Raw genomic sequence first — 26,206 nt, 5'->3', positions numbered from 1 at the left:
ACTCGAAGAGGTAGAAAGACAAGTTTATTGAGGAGCTTGTGCCCCTCTCCTATGGCTGGAGAGAACAACCCCAGCATTATTTTGCTCTTCCTGGTGACCATCTTTGGGGCTGGCAGGCCAGGCCCCTCGATTTCTCTATCTTCAGTGATAGACTGAGCATCTGATAGCGGAAAGTGGCCATCTGTAGCCAGCTAGGGCCCCTGCCGTGGGCCTGGACGAGAGACGGCTGTGAGGGGTGCTGGCTAGACCCTGAGCTCCTCACTCTGCTGTGGCCCCAGACACTGTCAGCTATGAAGCCAGGCTATTATCCGACACCGCAGGATGCCCAAGACTCCCTGGAGCCAGGAGCAGAAGGGTGCAGTCTTTTCTCCCTCAGAGCCTCCCACTAGCTTCCAGGCCTCCTGCATCTTCCAGGGGTCCAACCTGTGGGATGTCAGCAGGAATTTCCCATAGCAGCACCGGTCCAGGGGGTAGTGGGTGGCCCCAGCCAGCTTGACACAATGGGTTGGGGTGAGGCCTCCTCGTCGGGCACTTACCCCCACAAAGACATCTTCCAGTGGTAGAGGGGGTGCCCGGCTGGCCACTTTCAGGATGAGCTGCACGGCAGAAGCTGACAGCACATACCCTGTGCCAGAGGCATAGGGTGGAAAGGGGCCCCAGGTGGGAGGCCACTGCTCCTCTGATACCTGGTGTTTGCTCCCTGGTGTCCGAGAGGGGTGCACCCGCCAGTGCACACGGCCCAGGTACAAAAGAGGCATTGGCTGGCCCCTGAAGATGGACCTTTCTTCCCACTCTTCATCTTCAAACTCATTCTCTCTTGGAGGCTCCATGCTTTTCTCCCATTGTTCCCAACGGCCCCCTCGTCGAACCAGCTCCGATACCAGTTCAGGGACGTTGACAAACACGTCATCATCCGTCTTGAGGATGTAGCGGGCCATGGAGCAATGTTTGTATGCCCAACTCAGCCCGATGAGAGTCTTGAGAGTAAGGTTCCGGTAAGAGTCCCGGAAAGCCGCCTGCAAGATGTCTCCCCGAGTCGCTGCCTCTCGTGCCAGGTCGATCTCGTGGGATTCCCTGGTGGGATGCCGCAAACTTGGCTCTCCCAGCAGAAAGAGTGTCTGCACCCTGAGCCCTCGGGCTTCACGCAGCCCGCCCCACGAAGCCCGAATGGCGTCTCTTTGGTTCAGGTTCTCAGGGGCCGTGCACACCAGTATGAGCAGGAAGGGTGGGGCGCCGGGACCCCCACATGCCTCCTCATTGGGGATCAGGAGGCGGGGCAGGGCCAGGGGCGGCCCTGGGGACGCCGGCGCCGGGAGCAGGGAGGCCAGCGAGAGGCTCAGCAGCTCCTCCCCGATGCCTGAGGGCCCGAAAAGGGTCCAAATAATCACCAGCATCAGGGCAGCAAGGAGAAGGCGCCGGAAGAGGCTGAGGGGCATGGTGTGGCGTAATCAGAAGGGACCTAGAGGGAAAGATGGGGGCGGTTAGAGTGCGGAAGCCCCAGATCTCCGTTATCCGGGTCCGTAACCGGCCACGCCTGGGATGGAGCGCACGGCCGGGAGCGGCGTGGGGGCGCCTAAGCCCAGGAGGCGGCGCGGCCGCGGGGGTTGTGGGGTAGCACAGCCGGAGCTGCAGGGAGGTTACCTTGTCGTCGGGGCCCCGCCGCCCCAAAGCTCGGCTCCATGGCGGGGTTTCGCCACAGCGCCAGTTGCCCCTCCTCCACCCGCGGTGGCGGCTGGGTCCCGCCCTCCTCCCTCGGAGGTGTAGTGGCGCGTGCACACCGCCTTCCCGGAAGCGTAGAGGCAAGCGAAATACCGGTGGCGGGGCCTCTGTGCGACCGCGAATGGGATTCGGATCAGTGTGCCTCGTACGCAGAGGCGGGCGCGGGGCAGCCTACCAGCCGCGGCCTCCCTCCCCAAGCACGCAAGCGCCCCCTCGCTCTGCTGCGGAGCCCAGCTCTTCCGGGTCAGCGATTTATAGGGTTGCCTCGGTAGGGGAAACTCACAACTCTCCGGGTCTCCGTGGGCCACTTCTTTTCCTTAAGAAACCTAGGTTTGGTCAAGACCTGTGGTACTCACACTTGCCACACCGCGCCACGCGCTAACCCGAGCGCCTTGGTGGTCTTGAAATTGGCTTAGGCTCCCCCTCTAGGCCCAGTGTTTTCTCTACCTCACACCTTAGAGGGTGGGAACCAAAGAGGGTGCGCCACTTCTGGTAGGGCGGGGAGTAGCAACGCCATTGCTTTACCCTAGACCCAGGGCACCTGGTTTGGGTAGCTGAGTGAGGCCATCAACTGAGAGGAGAAACACCCAAAGGGCCCACTGTGGTAGCTTTCCGGATCAGTGTCCCCAGAATAAAGGAGAGAACTACATACAAAGAAGACTTAGGTGTATAAACTATTTATTAACAGACAAGGTCTACAGATTTATTTCTTCTTGGACACACCCACGGTGCGGCCCCTGCGGCCTGTGGTCTTGGTGTGCTGGCCTCGGACACGAAGTCTGCAGGTGAGAAGAGAGAAAGGTCACAGGTCATACACAACATAAAGGAAACACTTGGGGGCATAAGAAACCTCCAGGAGTCTAGGGGCAGGCAGGGAGAGGAGACTCCCATCCCACTCACCCCCAGAAGTGGCGCAGCCCTCTGTGGGCCCGAATCTTCTTCAGTCGTTCCAGGTCTTCACGGAGTTTGTTATCCAGACCATTGGCCAGGACCTGGATGTGGAAGAGCAACGTTTTACCCACTGACCTCCTAGGACTAATTCTAATGGGACACCCTGCCTTTCTCTAATCTCTCCCATTTCAGTACACACCTGGCTGTATTTTCCATCCTTCACATCCTTTTGTCTGTTCAAAAACCAGTCTGGGATCTTATACTGGCGTGGATTCTGCATAATGGTGATCACACGTTCTACCTGTCAAGCAGGACAAAGGTCAGATACAGATGGCCTCCCTTCCAAGGCAGGCCCAGCCCACAGCACCCCCTTCCTTGTCCTCACCTCATCTTCAGTGAGCTCTCCTGCCCTCTTGGTGAGATCGATGTCTGCTTTCCTCAACACCACATGAGCATATCTTCGCCCTACACCCTGAGGAGAGGTTTTGTAATTTGGGGTTGAGTCTTGATTTTTTTTTTTTTTATTGTTTGTAAGCCCCACTATTCAGCCTGCAACCACCCATTGCACTATACTTTTTTAGATACAAAGCCTAACCATTAAACAGAAAAGGTTTTATTCAGGAACGGGTCCAAAAGAAAGCACATCTTTTCATACTGCTCAACACATACATTCATCAAGTGATGGCTCTTAAGACACTGCAGCAGCACCCAAGAATGGTACCTTCTAGTCTCTGCATTGTGGAGGACCAAAGGCTTGGCTCTCAACGTGGAGCAGCAGCAAGAGTAAGGACTTTTGGGGTAATAGGGTTGATCAAGGGGTGGGATTGTGGTGCTCTGGGTCTCTAAGGGCCATAGTCCTCTGGGCAGGTCACCTGATCGCAATGATTACAGTTTTCTAAGATCACAAACTTGATGGTCAGTGCTCAGAGATGAGCAGGCCACAGGGAGCTAACCACCCAAACCAAACTCAAGAAAACACACTGGTGGCATTGTGTCGGCATCAACACGGGTACTTTGCCACCCAAAGTCGCACCTGAATGGTGAAGGATGGTGTGCCAGGTTGAATAGTGCCCCTCCCCTCACTCCACTGTATGTCCACCTAGAATGTAACCTTATCTGGAAAAACGGTCATTCCAAATATACTTAGTTAAAATGAGGTTAGACCAGATTAGTGCAGGCCCTGAATCCAATGACTGGTATCCTCACAAAAAGAGAGGACGCAGAGCAAAGGCCATGTAATAAGAGCGACACAGCTACAAGACAAGAAATAGCAAGGACTGTTGGCAACCACCAGAAGATTGATTCCTAGAGCCTTCTGAGGGAGCTCACACCTTGATTTTGGATGTTTGGCCTCCAGAACTATAGGAATAAGTTTTCTGTTGGTTTAAGCCAACAAGTAGCTTGTTTCAGTAGCCCCAGGAAACGAAGACTTATTTCCTCTCTGTAAGAAATGACCTGGAATATCAAATTATCAGAAGATATTAAGGTCTAAGCCTCTCATTTACAGATAGGGGTGCCTGGGTGGCTCAGTTAAGCGTCCAACTTGACTTCCGGCTCAGGTCATGATCTTATAGTCTGTGGGTTCAAGCCCCGCATAGGGTTCTGCGCTGACAGTGCAGAGCCTGTTTGGCAGTCTCTCTCCCTCGAAACAGATAAATGTGAAAAAAAATATTTACAGATAAAATAGTATGTCTGAGGTTTACTTTAAAATGATAGAGAAGAGTGTAGATGAAACAAGAGTTCATATTTTTAGACGATATTCATAGGGGCTAGTAACTTTCTGCCCTCTACTTTTAAATGTCAAAATTTTTCCATAATCAAGTTAAAAAGTTGCTGTTAAGCTAAAATTTTTGAAAGCCCTGTTTTGCAGACTGATACAAACTCGCCAACTTCCTAAGTTAGGACCCTAGATCCCCCTTTCTCAGCCAAGGAGACCACCTCTGCTTTCTCCATCCAGAAGAGTATACTCAGGGGACCATCACTCATTATTTGTAGCCCAATGGCCTAGACCATATAATAGAAGAGTTGGCACCAAATTAATATTACTCTCAGAAAGTATTTAATGCGGTGTTACTCATGGGACAGGACCTGAATTCTTCAAACATGGCCAGTGGGTTATTTCCCAGGTTTCCAAGTAACCCACAGATGACAGTATCACCCTGATTTAGAGGAAAGGCAGAAAACCAGCCAACCTTAAATAGACACAGCAAAAGTCTTCAAGTGGAAACAAAACACTTAGGAAAGGATCGTTGGTATACAATAATCTTATAAGGTCTGTATTATTTCTCAATATCCTCTTCTGCTTGAGTCAATTTCCATTCTTCATCCTTCCCCATCCAATTAATCTTACCATTTGTTGTTGTTTTTTTTTTTTTTTTTTTTTTTTTTTGAGGAATCCCTCATACCCAGCCTCCACTTTCTTCCAGTTTCTAATTATTACCCTCCCCACCCCCATTCTGGATCCTTAGCAAAAGACCCTCTCCAAGCTTTAGTTCTCTCACCAAAGAGCTAGGTGCATTCGCTGGCTCTCCACACAATTAGCAAAAACCTCTGTATCGTCTATCTCTAGGAATAACCTTTCCCAGTGATAAGCAAAGTGTAATAAGAGACTTATTACAAAACTCACAAATTACCTTTAAGTCCTTTGGTTAAATTGTTAAGTGGACTACAAACACATATTTAATGAAAGTAAATACAAAACCAGTTAATTTCAAAGAGGCAGAGAGAAAGGGATTAACACAAGCATTCCATTAGCCATCACCATCTTTTATACAGGCACATCTCATTTCATTGCACTGTGCAGATATTGTGGTTTTTGTTCTTTTACACAATGAAGGCTTATGGCAAATTCTGTGTCAAACGAATCTATCGGTGCCATTTTCTAAAAGCATTGTGCTGGTGTCACATTTTGGTAATTCTCACAATATTTCACTTTTTAGTTAAATATTATAGTCATTATAGTGATCTGTGATTATGACTCCTTGAAAACTCATGGTTAGCATTTCTTCCAGCAATAAAGTATTTTTAAATCAAGGTACACACATTTTTTTAGACATAATCCTACACACTTAATATTGACTACAGGGTAAATATAACTTGCATACGCAACGAGAAACCAAAAGATTCATTTGACTCACTTTATTGCCTGGAACTGAGCCTGCCATATACATCTCTATGCTGTGCCTGTCTGTATTCACTATGCCATTTTAGCCTCATACCAACGCTTGAAAAAAGTACTATATTTTACACCATCTTACTAGTTTCACATAATAACCAAAGAAAGCAATCTTTTTATACACCGTTTAAGAAAAAACGAAAGCTGTGCTTCCTGCAGTAGAACATGAAAAAGCAAAGGAATTTGATCTGATGAATCAAAGCTAGGATATACAATTCTAAATTAACAAGTTATTTTATATTTGTCTCCTACAGTATCCTGGATCCATTCCCTAACACTGCATAAATACACCAATTATGCACCAGAAGCAGGGGACTGTGAGCAAGACAGGGACTATACCCGCCCCCACGATGTCCACAGAAGGGGAGAAAACACACTCAGCCATTCCACAATTATACGTATGGGCCAAAAAATACAATAGAATAATGTCTCCATCTGGAAGGCCAGTTCATCAGGTTGGTGAAGGGAATCATCCAAGCCTGTGCTCCCTGACCTAATTCACAGCATGAACCAAGCACTTGTTCCCATCAACAGAAACAGGAAATGTGTTTCATTCACCTCTGGCATCAGAGTTAAACAACCTGCTCATGATGTAGTGACACCCTCCTACTTCCCAACTATTGGTTTCTTCATGCTGGGAATCTTGGCATTTCTATGTACCCCCCCCCCCCATGTGCAATTATACAATTTCTAGGGTGTATGTATTCCCACAGTGATGGCTGCTGTTATGATGCACTCCTGTAGGAATCAGAAACCAAATTTAGAACAAACCTCACAAGAGGATCATGGCTGATGGTCCAGTAAAATTTTAGTGAATTCTGGTAGACAAGGGAACCCACTCCCTTTCCCCTAAAAGTATCTTGGCTTCTACTCAGACTGTTCTCTGGCTTTCTTTACTTACCTTTTAGGGTAAATGTGGCAAGGGATTAGGGGAATTAATCACTTTTTTAACCATTCTTTTGTCTTTACCCAGCTAGTTGGGACGTGTGTTTCTTCAACCCTGCCTCACTTACAGCTGTCTTAACCTAAGTATCATTTTTAGTCTCCATTCCTTACCCTACTTTACCTTAATTGCAGTGATGGCAAAGGCTATCTTCCGCCGCCCATCGATATTGGTGTTGAGTACTCGCAAAATGTGCTGGAACTTCTCAGGGATTACTAGAGACTGACAGAGATTGGGGGAGAAACCAGACATCATGAATGAACTACCATCAAACAGTAACGTTAAGCTTGTCACACAGGGAGCAACGACCCCCCCCCGCCTTCAGTTTTCTCACAACAAACTCTCCTCAGTGCTGCAGACAACAGGACATGAAGTGTTCAGGCCCAGGAAAACGCAACCTTTAGGAGGGGGGAGGTCTTCTGCCCGTTCCCAAAAGTACACTCTGAGTGGCAGACACTGGAGGTCCCCATTCACGCCCAACCTTTTCGCCGCTTTCGAGCGCTCTGGGAGGGACTCTTCCTTTGGCCCACTCCCCAGATGTCTTTAGTTATTCCTCACCGGGGGGCGCCATCCAAAGACTCACACAGAAAGTTAAGAACCCGGAGAATAGGCCGTTTCCGGCCTCCTAATAGCAGACTTTCTGTGTCCCAGTTCCGATGTCGCCAGATCCCGCCACTAACCCCAAGCTTACCATGGCGGCGGCCCCAGCGGCGGCGTGTAGGCCTCCAGTGGAAGAGAGAACGGAAGTGACGTCGTACCCTTCTATAGCTACCAGACGGAAGAGGCGGAGCTATCTTGCAGGAGCGCTTCAGGAAATTGTGCCAGAGCCTAGTCGACTTCTGGGAGTCGCTATTGATGGCTACAACTTCCGGTGCTGCCTGCCTTTACAATTCGTAAAGTTCTTTGGTGTGAGAGCGGCAAAGGTTCCGGGATGGGATAGTGCTTAAGACTTCCAATTCCCATTTTCAGTTGGGTGAAGTGGTTAGGGCTGAAGAGGGAAGGTTGGAGTCAAACAACTTAATTCAAATATCTGGGAACGATTTCGCGCTCCTCAAGACCTTCTAGAATTTGTAGTTCCACTCCAGGGACGGACTCGGCGACTGACAGCTGCCGGAAGTGAGGCTGCGCGGAATGGCCGCCGCTGCGACCATGGCGGCAGCTGCCCGAGAGCTGATGTTGCGGGCTGGGGCCTCAGATATGGAGGAGGAGGAGGGCCCGCTGGTGAGAACGCGGGGCTCTTTCTCTTACGGAGTCTTGTCCGGTCGTCCTCGAGTCAGAAAGGCCTGGGCTGGGTTTAGGCACAAGGGTGGGAGCTCGACTGCTACCGATGATGCTACCTGTTTGGCTTTCCATACCCCCTCCTTGGGACCCGACTTGAGTCTGAGCCGGAAACAGAGTGGCCAAGAGTCAATTTCCCAGAGGCACAATTTCAATTAATTTCCAGATTTGGGGGCAGGATGGAAAAGCAGTGTAGTGTAAAGGTTAAGAACATGGCTTCTATCGTCAGATTGGGTTCCAATTCCAGTTTTGCCACTTACACGCTGTGTGTCTTGGGGCAAGTTAACCAGTCTCTCGGTCGTGCTTTATACACATATAAGGTGAACGAAATAATAAGACGTACCATATAGATTGTTGATTATTATGGTGAGATGAATGAGTATATCAAGGGTGGCACCTGGCACGCAGGTAAAAGCTATGTGTTAGCTGACATTTCTAGAAAGGCTGGTGCTCCCCAGAGGGATTGTTGATAGAACACTTGAGATAGCAGGAGTCTGGAAAAGCCTGCATTCAACTGTAAGTTTTGCTCTGTCCTCTGCAACTCCTGATTTTTCCCATTGGGACACCTCTACTCTCCGTGGGTTGCCTGTTTCTTTGTCGTATTCCCTACCTATAAGCCCCAAGTAGTAGATTGGGTATAATGTGAAACTCTTGGAATTTTTTGACTCCGTACGTATGGCTCCCTAGTGAACTCCGGCCCGTCCTCCTCTCCCCTCTCCCACCATGCCATGAAGGTTTGCAGATTATCCCATTATATTTGTTCTCCCTATGTTCTTCCTGTGTCCTTTCCCATTAACTTGTCCCTCTCCAGGGGGGTGGTCCTGGTCTTCAGGAGCCATTGCAACTTGGAGAGTTGGACATCTCCTCTGATGAATTCATCCTGGATGAAGTGGATGGTAAGTGATAGAGGTGGATGCAGACTGCTTATGAGGATGTGAGAGGCAAGGGGGCTGGAAATAATAAGGCTGGGATTGGTGGACAGATGTTCAGTTGGGGGAGAGGGAGCTGTGGAGCTGGACCCTTACGATAAACTTCTATTTCCAGTTCACATTCAGGCAAATCTGGAGGATGAATTAGTAAAGGAAGCTCTTAAAACGGTGAGGCTTTCGGCTATACTGATCTGCCCCTCCACTTACCCTCCCTTCAAATAATTAAAAAAGGAAACAGTCTCTTGGACTTACAATGTTACCCTGGTGTCTTATTCTCTAGTCCTGTGTTGATTCTGTCCCAGTGTCCCTTCACTGTGACTTTCTCCTAAGCTGCCATGTTTCTGTTCTCCCAGGGCGTGGATCTCCGACACTATTCAAAGCAGGTTGAGCTGGAGCTACAGCAGATTGAGCAGAAATCCATTCGGGATTGTATCCTCCAGTAGAGAAAAAGGGTGATGTTATTAAAATAGGGATTTTGTGGGGCGCCTGGGTGGCGCAGTCGGTTAAGCGTCCGACTTCAGCCAGGTCACGATCTCACGGTCCGTGAGTTCGAGCCCCGCGTCAGGCTCTGGGCTGATGGCTCAGAGCCTGGAGCCTGTTTCCGATTCTGTGTCTCCCTCTCTCTCTGCCCCTCCCCCGTTCATGCTCTGTCTCTCTCTGTCCCAAAATAAATTTAAAAAAAAAAATGTTGAAAAAAAAAAAAATTTAAAATAGGGATTTTGTGAAGTATGGTGCAGGCAGCCTGGGGTGGGGGTGGGGGCTGACATCTTCTCTCTGAAGTTTCTGTCATCTCAGGGAGAAACTGGAGAGGTCCTGCAAGTCTGAGAATCTCCAACTTTATGGTGAGGCCCCTTGACTTTTTGTGGGTCAGATATCCAAGAGAGTGAGAACATAGCATCTCTGCACAACCAGATTACAGCCTGCGATGCTGTTCTTGAGGTTAGTAACCATGACCTGTGATCCCTAATAACCCTGAACCAGATCATGGTGTCTGGTGCCATTCTTTAGGTCATCAGCCTCAGATGGGGATAGTTAGATTCATTTTCAGGATGACCTCAGCAGCCTTTCTTGTTGTTACTGCCATAACTAATGTTGCTTGCCAGTGACCTTTGGGGTGCTTTTTACCTAATCACCTGCTACCCTCATAGACTGATACTGAAGACTTCAATAAACTTAGGTGGCCCATTTGTCCCCTACCTACCCTGTGGTGCTCCAGCAACATCTCTGTCCTCCCCCCAGCGCATGGAGCAGATGTTGGGAGCTTTTCAGAGTGACCTCAGCTCTATCAGCTCTGAGATCCGGACACTGCAGGAACAGTCAGGAGCCATGAACATTCGGCTTCGAAACCGCCAGGCAGTTCGGGGGAAACTTGGGGAACTTGTCGATGGTCTGATAGTGCCCTCTGCTCTAATCACGTGAGTTGCCAGTTTGAAGAGTCACAATGTCTGTAGCAGGTAGATGGGCTGGGGTGACCTACCTTACTTATTACGTGGGTCTCCTGGCTTCATGCCATCAGGTGCCTTCCAGAAACTGTTGAGTGGGTTGACAGCCCTTTCAATCTTGATGCATGCATTAGGCATCCAAGATTAGGAATCATCCAGGGTCAGGCATGTAGTGAGCAGTTTCAAGGCTTATGGGCATGGGAGCAGGGGGAGAGGTTCCAGGAACAGAAAACTTTGTATATGTATCCTGACTACGTGATACAGTGTGAGAAGGGAGAGGAGACGGTGGATATAAGGGATACGGTTTGGGGTCTAGGGATGTCTGGGTCTCCCTCCTAACCCCTTCCACCCATCCCTGCTACCCAGGGCAATTCTGGAGGCCCCAGTGACAGAGCCCAGGTTCCTGGAACAGCTACAGGAACTGGATGCCAAGGCAGCTGCAGTCCGAGAGCAGGAGGCTAGAGGCACAGCAGCCTGTGCAGATGTCAGAGGCATACTCGACCGGCTCCGGGTCAAGGTGAGAGATGGGGATGATAGCCCAGAGATGATAATACTCTTCCTGACACCTTCAACTTAGATTTCCCTGGCAGTGTTCATTGTAGCTTTTCCCCAAAACTTCACCCTACCTTTACCTGGCAGAGCTCATCCTCACGTCTCTGGCTTCCCCTGAAAATTTAAAGAAATACTGAAGAGGTATTCTCTACCCTTCATCCTCCAATATTTAACATTTGGTACTTCCCCCACCACTTCCTGAACAGTAATAAGGTTGCAGCTTCATGCCCTGTGTTTGGTCCCCCGTGTCTAGGCAGTGACGAAGATCCGAGAATTCATCCTGCAGAAGATTTATTCCTTCAGAAAACCAATGACCAACTATCAGATCCCCCAGACGGCACTGCTGAAATACAGGTCACCACCTGAAGGAAGGGCTCAGGATGGCCTCTGAAGTATTGAGCAGCCCATTGTAGTGTCTGCTTTCTTGGGGAGGCAGGGATACTGACTCATCCCTGGCCCCTCCAGGTTCTTCTATCAGTTTCTATTGGGCAATGAACGAGCAACAGCAAAGGAGATCAGGGATGAATATGTGGAAACACTGAGCAAGATCTACCTGTCTTATTATCGCTCTTACCTGGGGCGGCTCATGAAGGTGCAGGTGAGGCCAGGGAGAGAGGCATTCCTAGGAACGTGGGCTGGGAAGAGGGACCACCTCTGGGCAAGGCTGGACAGTGGACAAAAATTTTTTATCACTATAGGAAGAGATGGTTACCAGTCCTCTTTTCTCTTTTTTCTAGTACGAGGAAGTGGCTGAGAAGGATGATCTAATGGGCGTGGAAGACACAGCAAAGAAAGATATCCTAGACCTGAGGAACCCACATACTAGCCCTTGACAGGGAGGGTACTTCCAGCTCAGCCTCAAAGGCATTGCTTCTTGCCTTTTTCTTTGTAACCAAAACCTTTGAGAATGTGATGAAGGCTATGGCCTTCCTCCCCAGAAAAAGGCACACATCATTTTGACACATGGTTTTGCATATGGTATCAGGGAGGATAGAAGCTCTCTGAAGCCCATTCACAAGTATCAGGTAGAGTGAGGTCCTGGTACTGGGAAGAAAGGACATCTAGGCTGTGTCTAGCTGCCCCCGGTCCCTGAAGGCACTGGGTCTCTGAGTCTGTCACAGTTGTGATCTTATTTTCCCTGACCCTTCACGATTCTTCTCGAAGCCTTCCCTCCGCAGCAGGAACACCATCTTCACCCTGGGGACTCGTGGCTCTGTCATCTCCCCCACTGAACTGGAGGCCCCCATCCTGGTGCCCCACACTGCACAGCGGGGAGAACAGAGGGTAGGAGAAGGAACAAGAGTCTGTCGCAAGGGGACGCTGAGCCTTGGGTGGGGGAGGCCAGACTGGACCACGCTGTAGGTCCCTGCATCAATTTCCTTAGAACTGGGAGTGGCCTTCTCAGGTCACCCGAGCATTCTGTGATGCGAGGAGGGTTAAGACTGTTGACTTTGGGGCATATAGAGGGAGAGACTGGCTGAGGGGCGTGACATGTCATGAGGCAGGTTGTGGAGGTGAATGCACACATAAAAACGGCAGGTGGGGGTAGGTTCTTCTCTTGTGCCCCTTGTCCCCCCTCCTCCTTTCAGTACACATTCAGGTTGCTCTTTCTCAGTCTGCACTTGGGTCAGATGGGAAGGGCCTCCTGAGCTCTCATTACCCAGGCTCGCTGGTTTTCCAGCTCTGTCTCTGGGGAGTCAGTGTTGGGATCCATCCCTTCTGTTTCTCTTCTTTACCCCTCCCATCCTAGTATCCATTCGAGGCCCTCTTCCGCAGCCAGCACTACGCCCTCCTAGACAATTCCTGCCGTGAATATCTTTTCATCTGTGAATTCTTTGTTGTGTCTGGCTCGGCTGCACACGAGCTCTTCAATGCTGTCATGGGCCGTACACTCAGCATGACCCTGGTGAGATCCCCAGCTCCTGTGCCCTTAGATCTCTTTGTCCTCAGTCCTCTTTAACACCCTAGTGGAGTCCTAGTTGTGGTGGTACTGAAACCAGGATTCCCTTATTCTAAAATGTCTAAACCTCGTACTCGCAGAGTATATGAAACCCTCAAAGCTTGGGGTCCTGAGGTTACCCCTACTACTGACCCACACTCAGGCAGTAACATCTGAAAACAGAGGAGCCCCCAGAATAGTGCTCAGCCCTGAATTCTGCTGTGATGGGCTTATGATCATAGATCCTGATGGGCAAGGCAGCAGGACCATGTGAGTGGCTGGTGGACAGGGAAGGAGGGAGCATTTCCTGAGAGATCACACCTCTCCCTCCCTTCCTTCCAGTGCCACCTCCCCAGAGGAGCACATGCATTTGTCCATAGCCGCTGGGAATGACACAGTAACATTCTTTTCCAATCTTCTGTTTGTCCCTGAATCATAGAAACACCTGGAGTCCTATCTCACTGACTGCTACGATGCCATTGCTGTTTTTCTCTGTATCCACATTGTTCTCCGATTCCGCAACATTGCAGCGAAGAGGGATGTTCCTGCCCTGGACAGGTCACTGAGTTCTGGTCCTTGATGCCCACTGCCCTTGAACCCATAGTCTTACATGACCCTGCCCTGACCTTTGGACTGCTACTGACCTGATACCTGATTCTTACTCCCATTCATCTGCCTGGAGATAGTACTGCTTTCTGATTCACCTTTCATACCAGTCCTGCTTCCACCAGTCATCAGCTATTAATTGGGTTCCCCCCACAGAAACTCTTCCCCTGCCCCCCCCCCCATTTCTTACTGACTTCCTAAGTTTTTAATTCCAGTTAGCTAACATATAGCATTCTATTAGTGTCAGGTGCACAATATGGTCATTCAACAATTCCATACATGACCCACTGCTCCTCACGACCCCCCTGTTTCTTGCCAGCTGATCTCTGATTCTGATTAAGCCTGCAGGTACTGGGAGCAGGTGCTTGCTTTGCTCTGGCCACGGTTTGAGCTGATCCTGGAGATGAACGTCCAGAGTGTCCGAAGCACTGACCCTCAGCGCCTTGGGGGGCTGGATACTCGGCCCCACTATGTAAGACAGGACAAGGGTAACAAAGGGGTTCTGAAAGGCAGGGCTCTTAGCTTCACTGTGGGGTTGGCCAGGTGTCCAGTTGTATTGTGGGCCTAGCTGGATATTTGGGCACACTGTGTGAGGGGGCAGTGTAGGAGTGCATGTGAACTCAGGGTGAGCTGGGCACTGTTGGTTAGAGGGATGGGAGGTAGGAGTCATAAAGGTTAATTGGCTAGCTCCCAGGGACTCGGGCAGGGGGTTGGTGTGAGTTTTCTTCCTACTTTGTCTCCCCAAGATCACACGCCGATATGCAGAATTCTCCTCTGCTCTTGTCAGCATCAATCAGACAATTCCCAACGAGCGGACGATGCAGCTGCTGGGACAGCTACAGGTGAGGGCGGCCAGGACAGACTTCCCAGCAGCCCAGCTGCCGCAGCCACCTGAGTGTGAGGAGGGCCGTGCGCCCTTGCCTCCACTTGTGTCACCTCCTTCTTCTGACTTTTCCAGGTGGAAGTGGAGAATTTTGTCCTCCGAGTGGCAGCTGAGTTCTCCTCAAGGAAGGAGCAGCTGGTGTTCCTGATCAACAACTACGACATGATGCTGGGTGTGCTGATGGTACAGACACTGCTTCTCCCTTCCTCCCCACCCGGAGAGTTTGGCTTCCCCCACTGCTCTGTTAGCTCCCTGAGGACAGACATGATGTTGGTTTTGTTCCATGTTTTATTCTTGGCGTCTGGCACAGTGCCTGGCCAAGTACAGTAAATGCGGAAGGAAGGGGATATCCTGAAGTGAAGGGCTGCTTCTCCCCACACTTGAGATTTCCCTTTGTCATCCCTTAGGAGCGGGCTGCAGATGACAGCAAAGAGGTTGAGAGTTTCCAGCAGCTGCTCAATGCTCGGACGCAGGTAGGGGTGTGGGGAAGAAGAAAGGATGGTCTTGTGTGCTGTTTTCAGTTCTGTGTGTGTGTGTGTGTGTGTCTGTGTGTGTGTGTGTCTGTGTGTGTAGGATGTGGCAGTTAAAGGATTTTAGGTACACAGACTTGCAACTATTGGTCAGCTTTATTTTCTTTTGTATTTTGTTTTTATGATATATGTGCTCCTGAAGCCACTACATGCCTTGGCAATAACCAGCATCAAACACTGAATTCTTCCTCACTCCATTTCCTCACTTCTCAGGGTCTCCCCTTGACCTATATGTTGTGTTTAGCATGTTCTTGCTTTTAAAAATATGTAACAGAAAGAAAAATATATATATATATATACGTATACACACACACACACACACACACACACACACACACACATATGTATGTATGTATGGTAAGGCAATAATTATTTAGTTTTGTTTTTTTTAAGTTTTTGTTTTTTATTTATTTTCTTTTTTGAAGTTGGCTCTACACCCAGTGTGGGGCTCAAACTCACAACCTGACACTGAGCCACCCAGGAGCCCCTGTGTATTTCTTTTCGATTTATAAAAGTTTTTTTGTATTAATTTTATTTATGAAACCAATGTTTTGATCATATAGTTTGTAGATATTTTTCGGTGTTTTATCTTTTTATTTTTTTTATGTTGTCTTAAGATGGACATCTTAATTGTCCATCTTAATTGTCTTAAAATTAATCTTAATTTTAATATGATTGACTTTACTGATCTTTATTTTTCTGTCTTGTTAGAAATGTTGGGGCGCCTGGGTGGCTCAGTCGTTTAAGCGTCCAACTCTTGATCTCAGCTCAGGTCTTGATCTCGGGGTCATGAGTCAAGCCCTACATTGGGCTCTGTGCTGGGTGTGAAGTCTACTTAAAAAAAAAAAAAAAAAGAAATCTTACATTATCCCAGGGTCAGAAAAATATTATACTACATTTTCCTGTTAATGTAGAATTTTGGTTTTTACGTTTAAGCCCTAAATTCACCTGGAATTGATTTTGTGTATGATGTGAGGTAGGAATCTAATTTAATATATTATGTATAGAAAATGATGGAACCAGAACTATAGAAAATCCCTTTCTTTCTCCATACACAGTGTGCTTCTGTCAGATAGCAAAATGTGTCTTTGTCTCTGTTCTTTTTTTTTTTTTTTTTTTTATGTTTATTTATTATTTTGAGAGAGAGAAAGCAGAGAAGGGGCAGAGAGAGAATCCCAAGCAGGCTCTGCGCTGTCAGCACAGAGCCCAGCACGGGGCTTGATCTCACAAATCACGAGATCATGACCTGAGCCCAAATCAAGAGTCTGCCGCTTAACTGACTTGTGCCATCCAGTCACCCCTTGCCTGTCTATTCTATTCCATTGATCAATTTGTCTAACCTGCAATGCAGTTTTAATTATTGTGCTTTATAACGATGCAAACATGCTCTATGATTATGCAAATATTATGCTATATTATTACGCAAATTCTACCTTTTTTAGGAGTATGTTGAGTAGTGTTGACCTCTTGATTTTTCATATAAATTTTACAGTCAGCTTGTAAATTTTGACATTTATAAAAGTCCGTTAAGGATTTTGATTGGAATTGCACTGATCAATTTGAATCAGTTTGGAAGAATTGATAGTTATGGTATTGAAACGTCTCATCCATGAACATGGGCTCCCCATTTTTAAGGATATTCTTTAATGTCTTTTTTTTTTTTAACTTTTTGTTTTTAGTGTTTATTTATTTTGAGAGACAGAGAGAGACAGCAAGCAAGGGAGGGGCAGAGAGAAAGGAGAGAGAGAATTCCAAGCTGGCTCCAAGCTGCTAGTGCAGAGCCCATTGCAGGGCTTGATCTCACAAACTGTGAGACCATGACCTGCACTGAAATCAAGAGTTGGACGCTTAACCAACTGAGCCACCCAGGCGCCCCCTGTCTTTAATGACTTTTCATAACCTTTTATAATTTTCAACACAAAGACATTGCAGATCTTTTGTCAGTTATTCCTAGGTAGGTGTAATATATAGATTTCATCCTACCAGGAGTAATTAAATCCTCTCTAATTCTCTGTGTTTAATTTCTTACATCTTTGATCTTTTACTGTTCTGGGTAGGACCTCTCTGACAATGTTGAACAGTTGAATAGTGTGCAATAGTGAGAACCCCTGTCCTGTTACTGATTTTAAAAGGGATGCTTTCATCACTTTCCCATTAGGAATAATGCTGCTGTGTTTTTGTAAATGCCGTTTATCAGGTTAAGAAAATTCCTTTCAATCCCTAGTGTACTGGGAGTTGTTACTATAGTTATTCCTATTAGGAATAAATCCACATTCAGGAATAATTACTAGGAGTACTAGGAATAATTGCTAACTTTTTTCCTTTCAAATTGTTCGAACTTCCTGATCTATTCTTTTAGAATTTGCCTTTTAAAATAAACGTGTTACTTAAATATTATCATTTTTTTTTTTAATTTTTTTTTTCAACGTTTTTTATTTATTTTTGGGACAGAGAGAGACAGAGCATGAACGGGGGAGGGGCAGAGACAGAGGGAGACACAGAATCGGAAGCAGGCTCCAGGCTCCGAGGCATCAGCCCAGAGCCTGACGCGGGGCTCAAACTTACGGACCGCGAGATCGTGACCTGGCTGAAGTCGGACGCTTAACCGACTGCGCCACCCAGGCGCCCCAAATATTATCATTTTTAAAAGAAATTTTCTTGTTGTTTGAATTGCCATGTAGAAATGCTCTTGAGGGTGCCTGGGTGGCTCAGTTGGGTAAGTGTCACACTCTTTTTTTTAATGTTTATTTATTTTTGAGAGAGAGACAGAGCACGAGCAGGGGAGGGGCAGAGAGAGAGGGAGACACAGAATCCAAAGCAGGCTCCAGGCTTTCAGCTGTCAGCACAGAGCCCAATGCAGGGCTGGATCTCACGAACCTCCAGATTATGACTTGAGCCGAAGTCAGACGCTTAACCGACTGAGCCACCCAGGTGCCCCAAGTGTCTGACTCTTGATTTCGGCTCACGTGATCTCCTGGTTTGTGGGATGGAGCCTCACATGGAGCTCTGTGCTGACAGAGCCTGTTTGGGATGCTCTCTCTCACTCTGTCCCTCCCCTGCTCACGTGCGCATGCTCTCTCTAAATAAATAGACAAATAAACTTAAAAATGTATTTAAACAAAAAAGAAATGCTATTGATTTTTCTGTATCAACCATATACAAAGCCACCTCCTTAACTTTTTTATTTCTAAACATTTCTGGAGGTAGTGTGCGTGTTTCTATGTAGATATGACAGTTTTAGTTATTCCTTTCTAATCCTTAGGTCTTTAATTTCTTATGTCCTTATTCTCCTCCTGTACTGGCTAGTACCTCCACACAAAGCTGAATAGTTGAGTAGAAGTGATGACAGTGAGAACCCTTATCTTTTCTTAGTTTTAAAAGGAATGTTTTCATCATTTCCCCGTTAAGGGTAACATTGCTGTAGGCTTTTTATAGTTACCCTTTCTCAGGTTGAGAAAATTCCTTTCAATCCCTAGCATGCCAAGAGTTATCATTAGTAGTTTTTCATTACCTATCAATAATTACTTCATTTTTAAAAATTCAAGCATAATTAACATACAGTGTTATATTAGTTTCAGGTGTACAATATAATGATTCAATACATGTCTCAGTGCTCATCAAGATAAGTGTACTTTGAACTTCCTTAATCTATTTCACCCTTCCCCCTACTCTCCATCCCTCTGGCAACCACGTTTGTTCTCTGTGTCTAAGAGTCTACTTTTTGGTTTGTCTCTTTTTTTGACTTTGTTTTGTTTCTTAAGTTCCACATATGTGTGAAGTCACATATGGTATTTGCCTTTTTCTGACTGACTTATTTCAGCTAGCATTATACATTCAGGGTCCTTCCATGTTATTGCAAATGGCAGGATTTCATTTGTTTTTATGGCTGATATTCCATTGTATATTCCTTGTCCTTTCATCTGTTGATGGACACTTTGGTTATTTCCATATCTTGGCTGTTGTAAATAAGGCTGCGATAAATATAGGGGTGCATATTATCTTTTCAAATTAGTGTTTTTGTTTTCTTTGGATAAATAGCCAGTAGTGGAATTACTGGATCATATGGTAATTCTATTTTTAATTGTTTGAGGACCCTCCATACTGTTTTCTACAGTGGCTGCACCAGTTTGCATTTCTACCAACAGTGCACGAGGGTTCATTTTTCTCTACATCCTCACCAACACTTTGGTGTTTAATTTGTAGTAGGCCAGAAGTTACTGTTTATTAAAAGCATGAATGGGTGTTGAATTTTTAATCAAGAACGGCTTTTTCTGCAGTGGTTGAGGTAATTACATGGTTTTTTTTCTTTATCAGTTTTATGGTTTATGACATTTGTCGACTTTAGAATGTTAAACCTTGCCAGAGGCTTCTGGGTGGCTTGGTTGGTTAAGTGTCCGATTTCGGCTCAGGTCATAAATCTCACAGTTCGTGAGTTCAAACCCCATGTCAGGGGCGCCTGGGTGGCGCAGTCGGTTAAGCGTCCGACTTCAGCCAGGTCACGATCTCGCGGTCTGTGAGTTCGAGCCCCGCGTCAGGCTCTGGGCTGATGGCTCGGAGCCTGGAGCCTGTTTCCAATTCTGTGTGTCTCCCTCTCTCTCTGCCCCTTCCCCGTTCATGCTCTGTCTCTCTCTGTCCCAAAAATAAATAAAAACCGTTGAAAAAAAAATAACATTCAAACCCCATGTCGGACTCTGTGCTGACAGCTCAGAATCTGGAGCCTGCCTTGGATCCGTGTCTCCCTCTCTGTCTGCCCCTCCACCACTCATGCTCGTGCTCTCTCTCTCTCTCTCTCTCTCTCAAAAATAAATAAACATTAAAAAAAACTTAAGAAAAAAAAAAAAGAAAAGAATGTTAAGGGCACCTGAGTGGCTCAGTTGGTTAAGCGTCCAACTTCAGCTCAGGTCATGATCTCACGGTTTGTGAGTTTGAGCCCCACATTGGGCTCTGTGCTGACAGCTTGGAGCCTGGAGCCTGCTTCGGATTCTGTGTCTCCTCCCTCTCTCTGCCCCTCCCCTGTTTGTGTTCTGTCTCTCAAAAATAAATAAATGTTAAAAATTAAAAAAAAAACCAAGAATGTTAAACCATTCTGAATTTGATCTAATTCATTTAGAATTTTTGTTTCTTTGTCCATAGGTGATACTGGCCATTGATTTTCTTTCCTTGTACTGTCTTTGTATGGTTTTGGTACCAGAGTCATACTGGATTCGGAGGAGGAGGTAGAAAGGAAATATGCCTTCTTTCTTTCTATTCTGAAAGAGTTTAAGGTTGAAATGATCTCTTCCTTGAAACTTTCATAGAACTTGCCAACAAAAGCATTTGCGAAGATTTAAAACAATGAAATTCCCTCAAAGTACCACTTTTATTGAATTCTGTAGGTTTGAATATGTAGCATTTTTTTTAAAAATTTTTTTAATGTTTATTTATTTTTGACACAGAGAGAGACAGAGCATGAGCAGGGGAGGGGCAGAGAGAGAGGGAGACACAGAATCCGAAGCAGCTCCAGGCTCTGAGCCGTCAGCACAGAGCCCGATACGGGGCTTGAACCCACGAGCTGTGAGATCATGACCTGAGCCGAAGTCGGACGCTCAACCGACTGAGCCACCCAGGTGCCCCTGAATATGTAGTATTTTTGAAATAAGTCAGTTCTAAGAATTTTAATATTTCAATTATTTCTTCTTTAGATCCATGAGATTTTTGGAGGAGTATTTTAAAATTTCCAAAACTGTTTTTCTTATTTATCAAAGGTTTGTTTTTTTTTTTTTAATTAATGTCTAACTTAATTACATTGTGGGTAGAGAATGTGGGGTTTTTTGGTACTGAGTTTTGGAAATTTGTTTAGATTCACTTGTGGCCTAGTACATGATCAACTTTTATAAATGCTCCATGCATGGTTGAGAAGGATGTGTATTCTGTAATTGCTCAGTGTGGAGATCCAAGCTTTTTAATTGTATTGTTCAAATTATCTACATCTTTAATGATTTTTTTTTGCGTGTACTTATCAGTAGTTGAAAGAGATGCTTTGAAATTTGTAGACTTGTCACTTTTTTACTGTAGTTCTATTAAATTTTGCTTTACATAGTTTTAGCTTATTTTATCTAAATTCTTAAAAGTTTAGAATCAGGGGGTGCCTGGGTGGCTTGGTCGGTTAAGCGTCCGACTTCGGCTCAGGTCATGATCTCACGGTCCGTGAGTTCAAGCCCCGCATCGGGCTCTGTGCTGACAGCTCAGAGCCTGGAGCCTGCTTCGGATTCTGTGTCTCCCTCTCTCTCTGCTCCTCCCCTGTTCATGCTCTGTCTCTCTCGGTCTCAAAAAAATAAATAAACGTTTAAAAAAAATTAAAAAAAAAAAAGCTTAGAATCGGGGGGCACCTCACCAGCCCATTCCTAATCTTGTTGAGTGGTCATCTTTGTGTCTATATTTTTAGCTTCTTTGAATGTTTCATACAGAATGTACAACCACTGTATATCTGATAGTTCTGATGTTGGCAATCTTTGCAGGTCTAAGTCCATTGCTTACTATCTATACTGATTCTTATGGTAGTTTTTCCTTTCTTATGTGTCTGATGATCTTTGAGTTGATTGCCTGGTCTTATGATCAGGGGGAGTCATATGGGCCTAAAATGGGATTGAGGATATTTTCCTTTTTTCAGAATTTTATTTTTTAATTAATTATTTTTTTGAGATTGAGAGAGAAGAGAGGGAACACATGAGCTGGGGAGAGGGGCAGAGGGAGAGAGAGAGAATCTTAAGCAGGCTCCACACTCAGCATGGAGCCTGATGCAGGGCTTGATGCCCATGCCCCTGAGATCATGACCTGAGCCAAAATCAAGAGTCGGAAGCTCAACTGACTGAGCCACCCAGGCACCCTGAGGATATTTTCTTTCAAGAGGATTTGTCTCTGCCTTTGTAATAGCTGAAAGACGCAATCCACTTGGATCTACATCAGTACCTCTTTGAGGTTCTCATGAGAGACCCAGGCTCTGCTTCTCCACCTGAGTCTGCCATCAGACTCCCTCCGTTTCCAGATAGCAGATTTGCTATGGCCATTTGCCTTCTGGTAGCCTTGCCTCTCCCAGCCACCCACCCCTCTGGTTCCGGCCCTGACCCCAATTTATTATTACTCTGCTTCCAGCTCAAGTTTAGTTTTTTGTTTTTTGTTTTTGAAGAAGGGGATCCTTGGAGATTTCCCCTACCCCTGAGACCAGTGGTGTCTTAAAGTATCTAACTTGCTCTGGGAGTGTTCTGAGGACCCGGTCAGTCATGATCCGCAAGGAAAGGTGCTGACACCAGGGCCACTTGACCCTGTGTATATGTGTATTTCTACAGGAATTCATTGAAGAGTTGCTGTCTCCCCCTTTTGGAGGTCTGGTGGCATTTGTGAAGGAAGCGGAGGCTTTGATTGAGCGTGGACAGGCTGAGCGGCTTCGAGGGGAAGAAGGTATGAGGATGATGTGGGAGTGGTGGGTTCAGTGATAAGGTGAGTGGAAAAGAAAAACGAGAGGGTGCAGATCCCATGAGGAGGGTAGAGTAGGAAAATGGGGTTGGATGCCGAGGAAGGCTGTGCCTGGGGGAGGACTTTGGGACAAAGATCACCCTAGCCAAGTCCTTCTCTGACACCCTCTCTCTTTCCTCCTGCCATCAGCCCGGGTTACTCAGCTGATCCGTGGCTTTGGTAGTTCCTGGAAATCATCAGTGGAGTCTCTGAGTCAGGATGTAATGCGGAGTTTCACCAACTTCAGAAATGGGACCAGTATCATCCAGGTGACTTACAACTCCCAGCCCTCACTTTGCCCCACTCTGTCACTAGTTGTTTTCCCTCTCTTTTCCCTGGGCTTGTATCATCCAAGTGACCCTTGATCGTCAACTACAGCATGCCCAGAATTCTGGATGAGCCCTAGCCTGATTCCTAACATCATCTTTAGCACCACCCCACATGATCCTTCCATGACTTTCTCTGACCAGGGAGCTTTGACCCAGCTGATCCAGCTCTATCATCGGTTCCACCGTGTGCTCTCTCAGCCCCAGCTCCGAGCTCTCCCTGCCAGGGCTGAGCTCATCAACATTCATCATCTAATGGTGGAGCTCAAGAAGCACAAGCCCAACTTCTGATGTCTCGGACCCTGGGATCCACCGGCCTTCTCCATGGACTTCTGTACCCTAACCCAGACTCTTCTTCACCTGGGGTTTCCTTTCCAGTTCTCCCTCTGCCTCCCAGGTCCTTGACATGCCTCACCCTGCCTTCATTCCCCGGACCCTGCCTTATCAGGATAAGCTGAATTTCCTTGTTTTCAGGTTCCCAGGACCACTTCCCCCTGGCCTTCCAAAACACCTTTATCATTTTCCCTATTTCATTCACCATCCTTCCCCCACACACATACACCCAAGTTTTCTTTCCCCAGTAAAACCTTCACTGCCTTGGTCTCTGGTTTACTCAACTCTTGTCACCATGTCCTGAGTCACAAAAGCCTCAGCTCTCGGAATTGGTGGCAAGGTGAAACTGCCTCCAAGTCATTGATTCCTCTCCCCTGGCCCTACCCCCAGTGTTTTGTTTTTTGTAGCCTTTTTTTTTTTTTTTTAATATTTATTTTTGAGAGAGTGTAAGTGTGGGAGGGGCAGAGGTGGGGGGACAGAGGATCCAAGCGGGCTGTGCACTGACAGCAGCAACCCGATGCAGGGCTTGAACTCACGAACCAAGAGAACATGACTGAGCCACCCAGGTGCCCCTTTTCTATGGCTTTTTGACCTAAGATCTCAGCAACTTGAACACTAACCAATCCCCTCCTGGCTTGAGAGTTACTCCAAGGTCAGTTTGCAGAAAACAATAAATATTTAATATGACATAACACACTTTTCCCATTTCCTTCCTCTTTCCTCCTTGGGCCTTCAAGTGGCCCCATCTCTGTTCCAGGGTCACCTTTCCTCTCAGGCTACCTCCTGGGCTTACCTCCCTTCTGATGGGTGTCCATAAGGAAGAGGTACTGGTAGTAAACTTTTTTAAAATTTTTTAACGTTTATTTACTTTTGATATGGAGACAGAGTGCAAGCGGGGGAAGGGCAGGGAGAGAGAGGGAGACACAGAATCTGAAGCAGGCTCCAGGCTCCTAGCTGTCAACAGAGCCCGACGGGACTCGAACTCACCAACTGTGAGATCATGACCTGAGCCAAAGTTGGATGCCTAACCAACTAAACCACCCAGGCGCCCCCCCCAGATAATAAACTCTTCACTGCTTCAGGCCAAAGAAGTGGTGGCATTTCTATTATGGTTATTATTTCTCTGGTTACTATTTCATGAGTAACCAGCCTGGTGGAGGAAGGTGGCCCCTGTTTAAAATGGCCAATGCATCAAGTGCTGGGAACATGGCTGTGCAGCCTCTGGCACTGTCCTACAGCTGCCTTGGTTCCCCACTACGGTCTGTCCTTGCATCCCTGCCCCCAAACTGACCCTGGGACTGTGTCCTTTCCTTGAACATCAGCTTTTGAGCTCCTCTGGTTCTGGCTGGTACAACCCTTGATGGAGGGCTGTAGCACCTACACCACTGAGGCAGGTGTAGGACAGGTCTGCAGTGTGTCTGTCTCATCCATTTCTATGTTTGACTTGGAGCCTTCCTGCTGCTTCCCACCTATACACCTCGTTTGAACTCAGACTAAGGAGGGACTCGGAGGCGCCTTCAAGTCCTAAGGGGTAAGGCACAGACAGACTAGGGGTGGGAGGGATGGTAATTGGGGATGTTTCCTCCTCCCCTATAGCCTGAGGATTCCTTTCCAGGTCCCAGCGAGGGATGGAAGGAAAATGATTTCTGCTTCTCGCTTAGGCCTTCTGGATGCGGGCCCGGCCTGCCAAGGCAGGGGCGGGGTGGGGGGTTCCTGGAGAGCGCCGCCAGAGTCTGAAGGCTGGGTCCTTAACCGCCCAGGGTGCGGGAGGTGGAGAGAGAGGTAGGCGCGCGGGCTGGCCGAGTAGGAACTGTCCCGCCTGGCAGATTCTCCGGATTGGCTGTTGCGGGGTGGGGGCGTGGCGGATGGGGGTGCCTTCTCTCGCTCCCGCCTTCTTTGGGTTCCGCCCCATCTCCGAGAGCCGCACTCTGATTGGAAGCTGGACATCAAAGCTGCCTCCTCACTGCTTTGAGAGCCTGGGCGCCGGAGGCTAAAGTGCGGCGGGGACCGGGTGATTTGGGGGGACTGTCGGCGGTTCCTGATTGGCCCAGATGCCTCAGAGGCGGAACCAGGGCAGTGTCCTTAACTGACCTCACCCGGCGCCTCCGCCCCTCGCTCCTTGCTCTCGGCGTGCTTCCAGGTTTACCCTGCCTGACTCTGCCCCACACATTCCCTGAGGCCTGCTGCATGCTAGGCGGTGGTGTTGGTGTGCTGGGCTCAGAGGGCCCGCAAGCTCTCCCCCGGAACTCTCTGTTCCTCCGCCTTCCTTTCCCACTTCTCATTCCTCGCCCACCTACACCCTCCCCAATTTTAGCTCTCAACCTTAGCGGATCCAGATGTTCATCACATTTGATCTGACTGCAGCCTCAGCGTGAGGGGCACAGAAGGAGGTTCGCTCAGGGTCTGGGACTTGGGACAGGGGAGGCACAGGCCGCTTTGACAAAACAGCGGGTTCCCAGAGAAAGGGTCGAGGGGCACTGCCTCCAAGACAGGAGACTTCATCGAAAGTCAACTAATGTTCGGATGGGACAAGGGCTGTGCAGGCAGGCACTTTGATTTCGCGCACTACAGACCACTTCTATCCATCTCCGAGCCCAAATATTCAGACGAGCGGTAAGCGCGTTATTTTGCAGGGCTCACTGAGGGGCAGTGCTGTAGTATGAGGAGGCCCTTGATGAGGGAACCCGGAGGTATGTACATAGTTTTCGGGGACATGGAACTCGCCGGGAGAATCCATAAGAACGCTCATCCAACAGTCTCTCGGGACCCGGATGAGCCATAACTGCGTGAAAGGGAGCCGCGACATCCACATCGACCTCCAGGGGGCAGCATCGACCAGGAGATGGGGTCGTTCCCAGTTCACAGGCTCTGCTGCCTCGTCTTGCTGAAGAAGACTGCGAAGCTTTTCTCATGCTCCCTTCACACTGAAGCAACTGAGAGCTTTCCTTCAGCCTACACCCCCCCCCGCCCTTTTTAAAGTTTTGTGTTTTTTTTTTTTTGGCGGGGGGGCGCCTAGGTGTCTCAGTCGTTAAGCGTCTGACTTCGATTCAAGTCATGATCTGGAGGTTCGTGAGATCCAGCCCCGCATCCGGCTCTGCTGACAGCTGAGAGCCTGGAGCCTGCTTCCGATTCTGTGTCTCCCTCTCTTTCTGCCCCTCCCCCGCTCATG

At 47.7% G+C, this 26,206-nt stretch overlaps 3 protein-coding genes across 5 annotated transcripts; 1 reads left to right on the top strand and 2 right to left on the bottom strand.

The window, feature by feature from the left end:
- Positions 1 to 9: 9 nt before the first annotated feature.
- On the bottom strand, positions 10 to 2,093 carry B3GALT4 (beta-1,3-galactosyltransferase 4). Of its 3 annotated transcripts, none has more exons than XM_058733554.1 (2): positions 2,076 to 2,093; positions 10 to 1,459 (listed from the first exon to the last, which is right to left on the bottom strand). In XM_058733554.1, exon 2 carries the CDS (start codon positions 1,434 to 1,436, stop codon positions 285 to 287), a length of 1,152 nt encoding a protein of 383 aa, XP_058589537.1. In that variant the 5' UTR covers positions 1,437 to 1,459; positions 2,076 to 2,093; the 3' UTR covers positions 10 to 284. The 3 variants fall into 3 exon arrangements, with proteins under 3 accessions (XP_058589537.1, XP_058589536.1, XP_058589535.1); XM_058733553.1 differs by lacking the exon at positions 2,076 to 2,093 and adding an exon at positions 1,813 to 1,937; XM_058733552.1 differs by lacking the exon at positions 2,076 to 2,093 and adding an exon at positions 1,642 to 1,931.
- A 287-nt stretch (positions 2,094 to 2,380) lies between these two features.
- RPS18 (ribosomal protein S18) lies at positions 2,381 to 7,514 on the bottom strand. Its single transcript, XM_058733555.1, has 6 exons — positions 7,420 to 7,514; positions 6,852 to 6,950; positions 2,996 to 3,082; positions 2,810 to 2,911; positions 2,620 to 2,711; positions 2,381 to 2,498 (listed from the first exon to the last, which is right to left on the bottom strand). Exons 1-6 carry the CDS (start codon positions 7,420 to 7,422, stop codon positions 2,423 to 2,425), a joined length of 459 nt encoding a protein of 152 aa, XP_058589538.1. The 5' UTR covers positions 7,423 to 7,514; the 3' UTR covers positions 2,381 to 2,422.
- Positions 7,515 to 7,656: 142 nt separating this feature from the next.
- Positions 7,657 to 23,729, top strand: VPS52 (VPS52 subunit of GARP complex). Its single transcript, XM_058733545.1, has 20 exons — positions 7,657 to 7,949; positions 8,818 to 8,902; positions 9,051 to 9,103; positions 9,289 to 9,364; positions 9,807 to 9,874; positions 10,175 to 10,350; positions 10,744 to 10,894; positions 11,183 to 11,283; positions 11,395 to 11,527; positions 11,667 to 11,724; positions 12,080 to 12,213; positions 12,680 to 12,835; positions 13,308 to 13,426; positions 13,823 to 13,946; positions 14,221 to 14,316; positions 14,433 to 14,540; positions 14,765 to 14,830; positions 22,213 to 22,324; positions 22,529 to 22,647; positions 22,849 to 23,729. The coding sequence occupies exons 1-20, from the start codon at positions 7,860 to 7,862 to the stop codon at positions 22,993 to 22,995; spliced, it is 2,172 nt and encodes a 723-aa protein (XP_058589528.1). The 5' UTR covers positions 7,657 to 7,859; the 3' UTR covers positions 22,996 to 23,729.
- The last annotated feature ends 2,477 nt before the right edge of the window (positions 23,730 to 26,206 follow it).

Source organism: Neofelis nebulosa, chromosome 6 (genome assembly GCF_028018385.1).
Source record: "Neofelis nebulosa isolate mNeoNeb1 chromosome 6, mNeoNeb1.pri, whole genome shotgun sequence".
NCBI classification, from domain to species: Eukaryota; Metazoa; Chordata; class Mammalia; order Carnivora; family Felidae; genus Neofelis; species Neofelis nebulosa.
Note: the sequence above shows the minus strand (reverse complement) of the source record. Positions and strands in the feature narration are given on the sequence as shown.

Bases quoted from the DNA above. Each gene is read 5' to 3' on its own strand.
- B3GALT4 (XM_058733554.1), bottom strand. From the start codon at position 1,436: ATGCCCCTCAGCCTCTTCCGGCGCCTTCTCCTTGCTGCCCTGATGCTG.
- RPS18 (XM_058733555.1), bottom strand. The intron at 3,083-6,851 runs GTAAAGTAGGGT...ACCTCTCCTCAG, and splicing joins TTGCCATCACTGCAATTAAG to GGTGTAGGGCGAAGATATGC. The intron at 2,912-2,995 runs GTGAGGACAAGG...CCTGCTTGACAG, and splicing joins GAGAGCTCACTGAAGATGAG to GTAGAACGTGTGATCACCAT.
- VPS52 (XM_058733545.1), top strand. From the start codon at position 7,860: ATGGCCGCCGCTGCGACCATGGCGGCAGCTGCCCGAGAGCTGATGTTG. The intron at 12,214-12,679 runs GTAGGAGAAGGA...CTCCCATCCTAG, and splicing joins CACAGCGGGGAGAACAGAGG to TATCCATTCGAGGCCCTCTT. The intron at 14,541-14,764 runs GTACAGACACTG...GTCATCCCTTAG, and splicing joins TGATGCTGGGTGTGCTGATG to GAGCGGGCTGCAGATGACAG.